This window comes from Bos indicus x Bos taurus, chromosome 28, assembly GCF_003369695.1.
Source record: "Bos indicus x Bos taurus breed Angus x Brahman F1 hybrid chromosome 28, Bos_hybrid_MaternalHap_v2.0, whole genome shotgun sequence".
Taxonomy (NCBI): domain Eukaryota; kingdom Metazoa; phylum Chordata; class Mammalia; order Artiodactyla; family Bovidae; genus Bos; species Bos indicus x Bos taurus.
Window position 1 is genome coordinate 8,887,805 of NC_040103.1, and position 15,111 is coordinate 8,902,915.

The following is a 15,111-nucleotide window of genomic DNA, read 5'->3' on the forward strand; positions in this document are numbered from 1 at the left end:
CACAAATACCATCAATCTGAGTGTGGGGAGAATTGGAATTTTTATCTGGTCTCCCTTGTCCCCAGCCCTTCTGATGGTCCCTGTCATCCTACCCTCCCATTTGGTGGGTCTGGTTTTACAGGGAGGAGCCTGAGCTCACCTTGTCAGTAGCAGTAGCTATAAAATATGGAGGAATAGTTCATCCTTGTCTGCCCCCTCCCTCAGGAACCCTGTCCCCTTCCTAGCCAGCTCTTGCTGAGGTCAGCAGGAGCCAGCACAGACTCTAAGAGATGGACAGCCTGATAAGAGAGCTGGAGTCAGCCCAGGAGGGTTAGCTCTACTTCTGGGCACTAATCAATCTTTAATGAAGTTCTCTGGAGCATAGACAGGAAAGGGGGAGGGATAAGTAGGAGAGTTTGGATTTAAAAAAAAAAAAAAAAAAAACTTGGTCCAGACATTTATGTACTTTATTTAGTGAGGGCAAAAGTTAAATATATACTATGTGAGTTTGAAATGCCAGGAATTTAAATACAGCTTTAAGGGAACTTAGGTTAAGGGTTAACTTGAAGGACAGGACAGAGTTTTTAAATTTTTAAGTACAGCTTGAAAAGGCCCAGTTGAATTCAAGACATAAACATTTTTTAATTAAAGTTTTTAATAATTAATTTTTTGGCTGTGCTGCACAGCCTGAGAGATCTTAGTTCCCTGATCAGGGATCAAACCCATGCCCCTTGCAATGGAAATGCACAGTCTTAATCACAGGACCACCAGGCAAGTCCCAAGACATAAACATTTGCTTCTTAAACAGCACGGGTCCACTTCAATGTGGATTTTTGTCTGCAGTAGGTACTACAGAACTACACCATTGAATCCATAGATATATAGAAGCTGTCTTTACACTGAGGGCCCATGATGAATTCTACTCAGATTTTCACCTGTGTGGATGGTGAAGTGAAGTGAAGTCGCTCAGTCGTGTCTGACTCTTTGCGACCCCATGGATTGTAGCTTACCAGGATCCTCCCTCCATGGGATTCTCCAGGCAAGAGTACTGGAGTGGGTTGCCATTTCCTTCTCCAGGGGATCTTCCTGATCCAGGGATTGAACCCGAGTCTCCCTCATTCCAGGCAGACGCTTTAACCTCTGAGCCACCAGTGTGGACGGTGGGTGTTCCTAATTCCTTTGTTGTTCCGGGGTCGACAGTAATTGCCACAAATTACAAAGAGTGGACGGAGCTTTTACAAATCATGGTGGAGGCTTTTCTTTTGAGGTCATTATCTGTCACCCTTGCTTTTAGCTTCAAGAGGGTCAAACAGTTTATTAATATTGTGTATCAGATTGTGTCCTTACCTGGTAATGACTTTCCTCCTTCAGCCAGGGATGTGGATTTTAAGAGGGTATGCGTTTTGTGGGGTTCCCCCATCTTTTTACAAGGTGGGGCTCTGGGTCCCTTGTGGGGTAGAATGCTTGGCCTGGGGGGCCCCTTGGGCTCGGTGCCTTGATTGATTGGTGCCTGTGTTCATGCAGTTGAAGGCTGAGTGTGATTTAAAGTTACCATTGTTTCCTGTTTGTTGTGGCGATAGTGATGATGATGATGAAGGCTGCGGTGAACATTCCACCCATGTTTAGTGCCTTAAAGGCAGTGTTTCCCAAACTCTGTTTCCTGGAACACTCATTAGGAACACCTTCAGTGGCCAGATACCTTTGGAAAACTGCTGCATACTGTGCATTTCCCTTGAAGATTTACAATGTAGAGCAAAGCCTTTTAAAGGCTCTGGGGATTCCTGCAGGGAAAAGCTGGGTGGCCTAGCAGGTTCTAAATTTGTTTCCTAATATGACCTGTTTGCTTAGTCACCCTTGTGATTTCCCAGTTCTGTGGGTGCACCTTGAGAAGCCCAGCCTCAGAGTCATTTCTTAAAAGGAAAACTGTGGGGGCAAAGCATGTGGTGGTTTATAAAGTTCAAGTCCTGGCCCAGATATCTGATGGTCATGGCTGGGAACCCTGACCTTTACCGTGTTCCAGGAAGGAGCCTCTGGGGGTCCAGGCTGTCCTCCCATGCCTGACTCTCTTTTAGTTCATGCCCCATCCAGCTGTGGGAAGTAGACAAATGGCTTTTGTTTTGTTTATAGAGGAGGATGGTGTGCAGGTGGGCTATGCTTTCAGTTGGGAGGACTTAGCTGCTTTTGCCCCCAAGACCCAGTTCTGGCCAAGTGGTGGCAGTGAGCTGGGCACCCGATGAGCCGTGAGTTGACTGATCCACACATGTGCTCTTGTGCCATCCTGGTGGCACCAGGAGCCGTCTCTGTGAGATGAGCAGAATGAGCCGATACGCCCAGCCCAAGGCTGAGCCTCTGACCTGCAGATCAGCCTCCTGTGCTCTGACCACCCGAGACCACAGCCTTTCTGTGGACATCTCCTCTTGTCCTTCGCCCTGTCCAGGTCTTACCTTGCCAGTAGGACCATAACCCTGTTGAAGGCGGAAGGGGTCAAATTTTTCTTTGATCCACGACTGCACTTTGCACAGAGCTGAGTCCATAGCATAGACCTGTGGGTGGTTTTCAGGAGCCCAGCGATGGCCCTGGTATGAGAGTCAACTGAGTTACCTGCCACCGAGTAAGCCCCCCAAAGTGTTAAAATATTATTTGTGTGTTTCCTTGGTAAGTTCAAACACTAAAAAAATACTGTACTTTCAATATCATATGACATCACTTATGTGTGGAATCTAAAAAAAAAAAAAAATGACGCAATTTCACTTATTTACAAAACAGAATAGACTCACAGGCATAGAAAGCAAATGTATGGTTACTGAGGAGATGGGGATAAATTAGGCATTAACAGGGATTAACAGATACAACTGCTATGTATAAAATAGGTAAACAATAAGGACCTACTGTATAGCACAGGGAACTGTGTTCACAATCTTGTGATACCTGTAATGGAAAAGAATCTGAAAAAGAATATATATATATGTGTGTGTGTGTGTGTGTATGGTGACTGCAGCCATGAAATTAAAAGATGCTTGCTCCTTGGAAGAAAAGCTATGACAAACCTCAACAGTGACATGTGTGTGTGTATAACTGAATCACTTTGCCGTACACCTGAAACTAACAGGAAATTTGTAAATTAGATATACTTCAATTTTTAAAGTGGTTTAAAAATGCTGTAGTTTCACATCCTCACTCTGATATCTGTGAAGAATTATCTTGTATTTAAAAGCAAGATCCTCAAGTACTATGTACTATGAACAAGTACTAGTAGCATTTTTCTGAGAACACTGTTATGGGTTGCACGGGTCAGGATTTTATTTTGTAACAGAACTTTGGAGTCACTGACTAATCTATGCCTTATTCCTAAGAGAGGTTGTTTTTATAACATTTCTCTTTATGGACTGAAGAGAAATACCAGAGGTGATGTGACTTGCCTAAAATCCCATGGGAGCAGAGAAAGCTGAGCTAGGGGCCTGTTTGACGTAAGGGCGGTGTACTCACGTCATCTTTTTGTGTTATCACCAGGCACTTTATTTACGATGTGAACTCCTACTTCCTACCTCCTTCCAAAAAGGATCTAGGACAGAGACAGAACTCATGTCAGAAACAAAATGATTCTTCTGTAAGTCTGGAATGCTCTCCTGTGACAATCTGAAATGTGTTTCAAAAAGTGAGGTGTGGATTTGCTTATTGGAAGGTCTATAGGAATATCCGCAGTCCCTTCTCCCCCAGATGTGGATTCTGCGGATTAGAGTTCTTGATTGGTGGCGCATTAGTGTAAGTTTAAGACTTGGGGAGGGGGTCCTGCCCATGGACTCGGAGCGTCTCCCGATCTCTGTGCTTGGCACCCCTACCTGGACTCTTGCTGTCACCTAATTACTGTGATCACCTATTTCAGTGTGTTTGAAATGAATGATCGCAAAGCTGTTTAAGAATATTGGGTCAAGGACTTACCTGGTGGGCCAGTGGTTAAGACTCTGTGCTTCCACTGCAGGGGGCTCGGGTTCAATCTCTGGTTGGGGAGCTAAGATCCCACATATCGTGCAGCAAAAAAATAAAGATGCATAGGATTTCTGCTGGCCAGATGGGGAGAGGGCATTCTAAGCAATAAACCATAGGTGGTTCACCAATTAAAAAACACAAAAAACCTTTTTGATGTTTGGCTACCTTTAAAAGTAAGAAAAGAATATTAGGTCAGGCAATTTAATCTCTTTAATAGTTCCTAAGAGGTAGTCCTTGGGCACTGTGGTAAAGAATCTACCTGCCAGTGCAGGCAGGAGACTCGGTTTCCATCCCTGGGTTGGGAAGATCTCCTGGAGAAGGAAATGGCAACCCACTCCAGTATTCTTACCTGGAAAATTCCGTGGTCAGAGGACCCTGGTAGGCTATAGTCCATGGGGTCGAAAAGAGTAGGACACGACTGAGCGAATGAACGCACACACACAGTCCTTGGGCTAGGCAAATCTGAATTCCTCGAGGTGGGCACTGGGCCCCAGTCCAGGCCCACTGGCTTGGCATCTCTGAAGGTGGGGCACCAGGATGTGCATCTTTAGCAAGTTTCCTGGGCAGTTCCTATAAGTTGGAGAATTACTACTGATGGTCCTCAGAAGAGTATCTCTAAAAAGATTCCAAGGGGATTGGCTGCTTCTTTGGCACATGGGTTGTGGGAGTTGGCCCCTAGAGTCACCTGGAGGCTCGCTGCCCCTTGTGGCATCTGTCTGCACCCCCAGACACACTACCAGGCATTTGGATCCACTGAAGGCTTCCCCTAGATTACGTTCACATACCCCTCTAGCAAACTGATTCTCACTGCTTGCTCCTCAGACAGGATGACCGTATCAAAGCCCTGTGACCGCCCCCCCCCCGCCCCCACCACCCCACCACTGCACCCTAGAGCTGCCTGTCCCCTCCTCCCCTGTTGCCAGGACCATGCCCTCACTCCCCATCCTTGTCCTTCGCTCCTTACCACTCAGGCATAATTTCTCCCCTTTAGACAGGTGTTTAGAAGTGGAGGCACTTAGCAACTCTCTAGGGAAGTACCGGGGCCCCACGGACTGAGGATCGGGGACTGAGGATCCAGAAGGCACATAGTTCCAGCAGATTAGTGAGGCGGGGCGGGGCCAGAGGGCGGGGCCAGTGAGTTCCCAGAGGGTCACGGCAGCCCTCAGGGCCAGCATGAGGCAAGGTGGGGACCAGGGCCTGTGTTAGGAGCTCCGTGGAGAGGGAGTGCCTGGAAGCAGGCCATCTGGTCCCCTCCGTCCACAGCACGAGCATCTCTGAATGAATACCCTCACTTTCCCATGCCCTTCCTTTCCTTCTCTCTGTTCTGCTCCCATCCCCGCAAACACCAGGGGTCAGGAAAGCAAATATATGAGCAGGTGTACTGCTGCCCCTCCTCACCCCCAGCCGGACCCCGACTGGTGACCCCCTCAGGCTCCCTCGCACACACCGTGGGAAGAGCCTTGTGTCTGGTGGGGCTGGAGCCTGGGCTGACACCTGCATTCTGTCTTCCCTTTACTCTCTCGCCTGGCACGGGCTTTACCAGGCCAGCTTCTGCCCCCTGGGTGGAGCACATTAACAATTGTGCAGTGAAAATCTGGAGAAATTCCCACAATGTTTCATCCATAGACAACGATTGAGTTTGACACTCCTATAGTCCAGTGGGCTGCCAAGTTTAAGGCCTGAGTTGATGGACACATATATTCAAACCACATTCTTTTGGTACCAATGAAAATCCTGATAAAATGTGAGAGTGAGTTATTTATCTCTGGGGGAAGTATGAGCTCAAATGCAAATCTTAAAATAAGAGATGGTTCTAGGCAGTGGTAGACCAGTAATACTTTTTTTAAAAAGCCATTTAACCATTTTTAAATATTTTTGCTTTTAAAATTTAAATTAAAATTTAGGCACAGCTTAAGGACTTCCCTGGGGAATCTTAGTCCCTTTGCCACATCCTCAGGTTGGGAAATCTGTTGTGGGGCCTAGAACTTTCTTAACAGTACAAGATTAAAAAAACTAAGACCTTGGCATTCAGTCCCATCACTTCATGGCAAATAGATGGGGAAACAATGGAAACAGTGACAGACTTTATTTTGCGGGGCTCCAAAATCACTGCAGATGGTGATGGCAGTCATGAAATTTAAAAAATGCTTGCTCCTTGGAAGAAAAGCTATGACCAACCTAGACAGCATATTAAAAAGCAGAGACATTACTTTGCTGACAAAGGTCTGTCTAGTCAAAGCTGTGGTTTTTCCAGTAGTAATGTATGGATGTGAGAGTTGGATTATAAAGAAAGCTGAGCACCAAAGAATTGATGCTTTTGAACTGTGGTGCTGGAGAAGACTCTTGAGAGTCCCTTGGACAGCAAGGAGGTCAAACCAGTCAATCCTAAAGGAAGTCAGCCCTGAATATTCATTGGAGGGACAGATGCTGAAGCTGAAACTCCAATACTTGGGCCACCTGATGCGAAGAACTGACTCATTGGAAAAGACCCTGATGCTGGGAAAGATTGAAGGCAGGAGGAGAAGGGGACAACAGAGGATGAGATGGTTGGATGGCATCACCGACTTGATGGACATGAGTTTGAGCAAGCTCCAGGAATTGGTGATGGACAGGGAAGCCTAATGTGCTGCAGTCCATGGGGTCACAAAGAGTTGGACATGACTGAGTGACTGAACTGACTGACTGAGGACTTCTCCGGTGGTCCAGTGGTTAAGACTCCATGCTTCCACTGCAGAGGGTACAGATTCCCCTGGTAGGGGAACTAGGATCCCACATGCATCACAATGTGAGCGACAAAATGCTGTATGACTCAGGGAACTCAAATCTGGGCTCTGTAACAACCTAGAGGGGTGGGATGGGGAGGGCAGGGGGAGGGAGGTTCAAGCTGCGGGGACATAAGTATACCTATGGGCGATTGTTGGTGATGTTTGGCAGAGACCAACACAGTATTGTAGAGCAATTGTCCTTCAATAAAAATAAATTACAATTTTAAAAACAATTTAGGCACAACCTAGAAAATGTTTAGCTTCACGAACTTTATTACAAAGTAGACATTTCAGTTTTAGAGACAGTGACCTGGCATGAAGGGAAAGAGAAGTTCTAAGCAATGATATTAGTTTGTCAGTACAAGTATATTGTGGCCCCAACTTGCCTTATTTTTTTGTTTTTGTTTTTTTGTCATTTCAGGTGATTTTTAAAGCCAAGTCAAAATATTCTCCAGAATTACTCAAATACCGGTAAGTACCCGCTGAGGCAGTTCTCTCTGTGGCTGGAGGTAACGGCTTTTCCAGCCAGGATTTTCACACATCACTCCTCTGTGACCTGCCTGCTTGTCAGGGGTCAAGTTCACTGCTCACTGGGTCACCACTTACCAGGCCTTGCAGCATACTGGCCTTGATTAGAAACAAAGTCTAGTAGGGACTTCCCCGGTGGTCCAGTGATTAAGGCTCGGTGCTTCCTGTGCAAGGGACTCGGGTTCAATCCCTGTTGGGGGACTAAGATCCAACATGCCATGTGGAACTGCCAAAAATGAAAAAAGAAATGAGAGTCTGGTGTGTTTCCTACAAGAGAACAGAAAGGGAAGTTAGCTGTGCACATGGCATTTAAACATTTTGGAGGCACTTGGGATGGGACGGGCCTCAGCAGAAGGAAGAGGGGCTCCCTGAAGATGCCTGTGTGGCCAGGCGGCCCCCTCCCTCCCCCCGCCCGCGTGCAGGTGCAGCTGAGATCTGGGTGGGGCTGAGTAAAAGAGGCTCATAATCTGGACCAGAGGAGGCCTGAAATCATAGGCTGAATTTATTGCAGGAGGTGGACTTGCATATTTTTCCTGTGGGCAGAATCTGTTACTTGCCCCAGGTTTTTAAAGAGGCCTGCTAACTCCCCTGTGGCTTGAATGATCAGCCTCGGCCAGAATGGGAAGGGAGACAAGGTGTCAAGAAGCCATGAGATAGTCGCCACACGAGTCAAGGTGTCTCAAGTCCTTGCCCGGGAGAGCTCGACTATCCAGGCACACATTTCTGGGAAGGAGACTTTGGCCTCTTACCTTCTTGAGTCAAAGTGAAATTTTAATTATTTTATTACTTTACAAATATATAAAACTATATTCCTATTATATTTAAACACATTGAAAGGGAAAGTGTTAGTCGCTCAGTCGTGTCCGACTCTTTGCAACCCCATAGACTGTAGCCCACCAGGCTCCTCGGTCCATGGAATTCTCCAGGCAAGAATACTGGAGTGGGTTGCCATTCCCTTCTCTAGGGGATCTTCCCAACCCAGGAATCGAACCCAGGTCTCCTGCATTACAGGCAGATTCTTTACTGCCTGAGCCGCCATTTAAACAGGTATCATCTTAAATTCACAAAGACTGTTTATATAAAGTTCTGAAAGTGTATACTCTGATCCCCCTTTGTATCCCAGGAGGCTGGAGTTCAGGAAGTTGGGTGACAGCGTACTCAGGCCGAGATACAAGTGATGAGACGTGTGTGCTGTTTTTGTTTTTCATCTGATCCTGCTGTCTCCCTTTACTACTTAAAAAAAAAATTGTCGAAGTGTAGTGGATTTTTAATGTTGTGTTAATTTCTGCTGTACAGCAGAATGACTTCTTTTTCATGTCCTTTTCTGTGCTTTATCACAAGATATTGAATAGAATTCCCTGTGCTGTACAGGAGGACCTTGGTGTTTCTCCATCCTGTATATACTAGGTTGGGTCTGCTAATCCCAGACTCCCAATGCTTCCCTTCCTCTTAGCAACCACAGATCTGTCCTCTTTGTCTGTCCCTTCACTGCTTTCTGAGAAGTTCAGTTCATGTTTCTGCCAGACTTGATTCTAAGAAGGTCAGTTTAAAGTAACAGTGCTTTACAGTCAGCCCTCCGTTGTGGGATCCAAGGATTCCACACCTGTGGCTCCAGAGGATCATATCGGGAGGCACGATATGCCTCAGATGACATGTACTGCAGCACTCTCAGTCCGGGACTTGAGTATCTTTGGGTTTCGGTGTTGGCTGTGGGGGCCTGAAAGGTGTCCCTTGCAGATACTGAGCTATGATTGTGTTAGGAAAACCTGGGAGGGGTAGGAGGGGGAACATTAAGAATTGAGCTTGGATGTGGGCCTCAAAGGAGGCTGTTTGGAGTGTGAGTTGATTTGGGCAGAGGCAGTGGTTCGAGACAAGAGCTTCGGAACTTGGTTGAACAAGAGCTGTAACAGAGGCTGGAGGAGGGAATGTTATTTCCCGAGGAAGAGGATGCAGGGCAGAGAGACACGGACACTGTCACTCTAGGGGATGAACAGGAGGAAGACAGACCAGGGGCCTCCAGAGACAGGCTCAGATGGGAGAAGGATGGAGCTGGGGTCACACCTTTGAGGTCAGGGAGAAGATGGTAGGAGGAGGCGGGGCCATCAGGGGGTACCTGCAGAGGAGGTGATGAGGCAGGAGGGGACACCTTTTTCTAGAAGTTGCTCTTGAGGGTGAGGATGAGGCCTCACTCTCCCCTGGGTGACATCGGAGGAGAAGCACAGGGTCCCTTGAGTTCTCACGGCAGCTCTTGGAGGCTGGAGAGGAGGAGTGAGCTCTGTGTTACAAATGTGAGGGCACAGCAGCCCTGAGTGGCTGAGGACTTGCCTGGTGTCGCATCTGTGACCTTGCTCTCTGGGTCACACCCAGCAGATGCAAGCAGAGCAGCTGAGGCGAGGAAGGGGAGCAGAAACTGAGTGGGTGGCCAGGGCCACACTCCAGCAGTGTGGGAGCTGCACCGTCTGGGTGTGAGCGGGGCCTGCTTGTCTTCTGCTTTCTCCGTTCCCAGTGCCCTCTCACTGTCCCATAGAATTTTCACAGTGAAGAAAGAGGAGTAAGAATTTATATCCACCATAGTGGTTAAGACTTTACCTTCCGATTCAGGCGGTGCGGGTTCGATCCCGGGTCAGGGAGCTGAGATCCACAAGCCTTGTGATCAAAAAACCAAACATAATGCGGAAGCAATATTGTAACAAATTCAATAAAGGCTTTTGGGCTTCCCGGTGGCGCTAGTGGTAAAGAACCCACCTGCCAGTGCGGGAGACGTCTCATAAGAGACACGGGTTCAGTTCCTGGGTCCAGAAGATCCCCTGCAGGAGGGCATGGCAACCCACTCCAGTATTCTTGCCTGGCGAATCCCATGGTCAGAGGAGCCTGGCAAGCTACAGTCCATGGGGTCACAAAGAGTTGGACAGGACTGAGCATAGTATTTAAAACAATGCCCAAGACGAGTCCTTTGGAAAAGCTGAATGTCCATATTATGCTTTTTTCCGGAGCTTCATTGCCATCACATGGATAGAATGTATGCATAACACCAGCAAGGGGTCAAAAACAGTAGGGCTGATTCCAGAGGTTCTAGATGTTTCCAAATTGTGTTCTTCACAAAAGCACAGCAGATAATAATAGAACAATAAGAAACAGGGCTTTTGAGGAAGCAGATTGAAGATTTTTAGTGACTCCCAGTTGGCCCTGCCTCTGTCTCTCTCTAAGCCCCTGATTCCCTCCATCACTATGGGAACGTGTAGAGAGCTAATGAAAACCTTCATAATTTAAGGTTTTTGACTAATTTACCATGAGTTGCATGTTGTGCTAATGCCCTATGTCCATTCTCTCCCCTTGTCTCAGCAGCCCTTTGGGCAGATGCAGACATGTTCGACTTAAATGGTCTGTTTTGTTAAGTTTAAAAAAATAGTGTCGGATATGACTTAAAAAAATTTTTTTTTAATTTTTAAATGATGATTGCTTTACAGTGTTGTGTTGGTTTCTGCCATACAACATGTGAATCAGCCACAAGTATACATATGTCCCTTCCGTCTTGAACCTCCTTCCCATCTCCCCATCCCATCCCACACCCCTAGGTTATCACAGAGCACTGGGTTGAGCTCCCTGTGCTACGTAGCAACTTCCCACTAGCTATCTGTTTTACATATGTTAATATATACATTTTAATGCTATTCTCTCAATTCCTCCCACCCTCTCCCATCCCTTGCTGTGTCCACAAATCTGTGCTTTATGTCTGCATCTCTATTCCTGCCCTGCAAATAGCTTCATCAGTACCTGAATGGTCTATTCTTGAGCCAAGAATAGACTCGAGTGATTCTTACCTGAAGTAAACACAATATGGACAGTCCTAGAGAGAAACTTGAACTGATTTCCATATTGGTAAATGTGAGAAGTGTCTCTCTAGACCTTGCACAGGTCACGTAGGCAGCATGCAGCTCTGAGAAACTGCAAGTTAAAAATGGCCGCCACCACTACCCCGAGGCTAGTGCAGGGGTTCCCAGCCTCCAGGATCTAATAGTGCCTGATGATATGAGGTGGAACTGATGTATTAATAATAGAAATAAAGTGCATCATAAATAAAATGCGCTTGAATCATCCCGAAACCATCTCCCACCCTGGTCCATGGAAAAATTGTCTTCCACAAAATTGGTCCCTGGTACCCAAAAGCCTGGGGATAGCTGTGCTGCTAGTGAGTGTTCCATGCGAAGGGGCTGCTGCCCAGACTTGATGACTTCTGAGGGGTAAAACCCTTTTAAAACATTATCTCACTAATCCTCAGGAAGAGGCTGCAAGGTCGGTGTTATTGAGGCTGTTTTCTGGTGACACTAGGGCTCACCCAGGGCCACCTTGCCCAGGCTCTCAGTGTGCAGAGTGGCTGGTGCTTTCCCCGAATCCCAGCCCAGCCTCGGAGCCCGGCTCTGCTCTACCATCCTCGTGAGCAGCGCGTGCATCAGCCCACATCCACACAGCCCCTCTGACCCTCGTAGCCTCCCGGGGACGGGGACGCGCGGCTCAGGTAAAGGACCCCCCCGAGGGTACTCTTTGTGGTTGATTTGTCATTTAAATCTGGCGGCCCTCCAAAGTCCGAACCTTTTTCATTGCAGTATACATGTTGATTTACAGTGTGTGCCAGTCTCCAGTCTCCAGCCGAGTGGCTCAGTTATACACATGTATACTTTCTTTTTTTCTATTCTTTTCCATTATGATTTTTCATATGATATTCGGTAGAGTCCCCTGTGCTATGCAGTAGGACCTTGTTTATCCATTCTCAATATAATAGTTTGCATCTACCAACCCCAGACTCCGAGCTCTTAAGTGTTAACTTTGGCATGTTCTGCTTCTAGTATTTAACCAACAAACAAAAATCCCTCAAAAATCCACAGTTTCCTCGGGGATTGATCAGAATGTACAGGAAGCCTGTGGGGAAGGCTGCCTTCAGCCTCTCTCTCTCCTTCCCAGGTTGCCCCTCTACCTGGCCTCGCTCTTCATCAGCCTTGTTTTCCTGTTGGTGAATTTAACTTGTGCGGTGCTGGTGAAGACGGGCACCTGGGAGAGGAAAGCGATCGTGTCCGTGCGCGTGGCCATCAACGACACGCTCTTCGTGCTCTGTGCCGTCTCCCTGTCCATCTGCCTCTACAAAATCTCCAAGATGTCCTTGGCCAACATTTACTTGGAGTCTAAGGTAAGGCGGACACATGGTCGAGATCCTGCCATTAGCCTTATTCTCGAAAGAGTTTTCTGGGATTTCCCTGGGAGTCCATTGGTTATGATTCGGCACTCCTGATGCAGGGGCCACAGGTTTTTATCCCGTGTTGGGGAACTAAGATCCCACATACTGTGCAGTGAGGCTCACCTCCACCAAAAAAAGTTCCCTGGTTTGCAACAGAAAACAGAAATCAACCAATGCCTCTCCCACCTGACCTCTTGCAAATGATTAGCTGTGGTGGTGTTGCCAAGACACAGAGCCGTGTAGTTCATTGAACTTTGTGAGAAGAATTGACTCCGGGTGGCTCGAGGTTTACTGGGGTGTGCAGAGTTCCTGACAGAGAGGTAAATCTCTGGTTTCTGGATACAGAGGTTTAAGTGAGAGTTTAGAGGACCCGTGGCATTAACTGTGCCACTAATATTGTTAGAAACACACAGCTGGTATTCCCTTTGTTCCTAGCCCTTTTATAAGCACTCTGCATGTAGGTAGGACTGTAACCGTCAAAATTCAGGGGGAATAGGTGTCACCTACCTAGGGAAATGGAGGCACGGGATGTCAGAGGCTCAGCCCGGGTCACACAAGCCAGGAGACGCAGAGCCGCGGTGTGGCCGCAGCAGCCTGGCTCCGGGCTCGGGGGTCCGTCCTCTTTACCACCGGGTCGTGGCGCAGAGACACTCAGATCCCGGCGCACCGCTGCCTTGACTGTGCCCCTGTGAGGGACCCTTAACAGGGGAGCTGCTCCTGGGGTTTGGGACAGCAGGCCTCTCACGGTGACAGTTTGGAGATGGAGTCAGACCATGTGTTGGGCCGCACCCCGTAGGCCTACAAGGCCAGGGCATGCCCAGGTTCAGTACTGAAGAAAGCCTGGAGTCAGCGATGGCTTAAGGGATCGGGGATCTTACACGTCTGAATCACGGTCATGGAGCAGCATTCCACATGTGCAGCGGACGGCAGCAGGATGGTAGCGGGCTTCGCTCCAGTGTCGGGGGTCAGGAAGGAAGACGACCAGTTGCAGAGGGAATTGATATCAGGTGTGATCAGTGGCTCAACGGTAAAGAATCTGTCTGCAATGCAGGAGATGCTTGGGACGCTGGTTTGATCCCTGGATTGGGAAGATCCCCTGGAGGTGGGCATGGCAACCCACTCCAGTATTCTTGTCTGGAGTATCCTATGGACAGAGGAGCCTGGTGGGCTACAGTTCACGGGGTCACGAAGAGTCAGACATGACTGACGCGACTGAGCACGCATGGGCTCGTTAGTTACCAGGGAAACCAGCAGAGGGGCATGACACGTACCACCGCTTTGATAAGAAGAGTCACCAGCTGGGCCTGGGGGCAAGTCCATAGGAAGGTCAGTTGTGTGAATGGGTGTAGGAGAAGCAGGCACTGGTCGGGCAGGGCACGTGCAGAGACCAATGCCCCCAGCCCTGGAGTCCCTGTTTTCTCCTTTCCTTCCCCCAGAGTTACAGAGAGGGGCAGAAGTGCTGCCTGGTATGGTGGTTCTGCAGTGTCCCTTACCAGCCTGGTCCCCAGTTCCCCCTCATTAAGGAGCCTGGTGATGTGCGGAGGTCAGAGTGGATGCTCTGGGCTCCCACTGGCCATGGGACCCTGGCCCCACCAGCATGTTGCCCACTGAGACTTGGTTTTCTCACATGTAAGGTAGGGTGATTCACAGCTCCTCTGCTTTTGAATTTCTGTGGCACCCTAACCCTTGCCAGGGAACCCATGTGGTTGTAATGTCACTGGTCTGAAGACCTGAGCACTCTGCTTCTTAAGATACTTGGTCTTCAGCAGCCATCAGTAGATTAAAATCTGTACCTCCAACTTCAAAATTACAAAGCCTTCTTCATCAAGGTATCCTGTGATACCTTTGCCTGAGCTCTTGCAAAATCTGAAAAGTTAGTGTAGCAGGGTCCTTTTTTCATTGATAAATGTTGACAAATTTTATACTTGACTTTGCCTTAGCTTTATTATTTACACTGTCTCCCGTATAAGGTCTATTCAAGGCTTTTTGAAAACAGAATTATGGGGACTTCCCTGGTGGTCCAGTGGTTAAGACTCCACGCTTCCAGTGCAGAGGGCTCGAGTTCAATTCCTGGTCAGGGAGCTAAGATGCCACAGACCTTGTAGTGCGGCCAAAACAAAACAGAATTGTGGTTTTAATAGGAGGGGTCACACTTTGTCAGATTGTCAGATTTAGGTCACCTCTGTGCCAACAATCTGATGGACTACCATTGGCAAAATAAAATAATAGCTTAGATTTAGTTAGTGACTTCCAAACTCAAAAATGAATTTCAGTTTTTTGGTTAACTGTTTTTAACACCAGGGCTTCCCTGGTGGCTCAGTGGTAAAGAATCCACCTGCCGGTGTGGGAGACACAGGTTTGATCCCTGGGTCAGGAAGATCCTCTGGAGAAGGAAACAGCAACCCACTCCAGTATTTGTGCCTGAGAAATCCCATGGACAAAGGAGCCTGGTGGACTACAATCCACGGGGTTGCAAAAGAGTGGGACACGACTTAGCGACTAAATGACAACGGCAGCTGTTTTCAGTTAGCGGTCCTTTAGCTAACTTTGGACACTGATAGCTTCATTAGTGGGGGCACAGATGACCAATTTTCACACAATCCCAAGCTCTGAATCACATTG

General features: G+C 47.9%; 1 protein-coding gene across 1 annotated transcript in view; it reads left to right on the plus strand.

Annotated features, from left to right (window-relative positions):
- GPR137B (G protein-coupled receptor 137B) overlaps positions 1 to 15,111 on the plus strand; it is a 58,534-nt gene that overhangs the window by 18,489 nt on the left and 24,934 nt on the right. Inside the window, 2 exon segments of the mRNA XM_027530485.1 lie at positions 7,153 to 7,202; positions 12,219 to 12,441. Of these exon segments, the coding sequence (XP_027386286.1) occupies positions 7,153 to 7,202; positions 12,219 to 12,441 (273 nt within the window).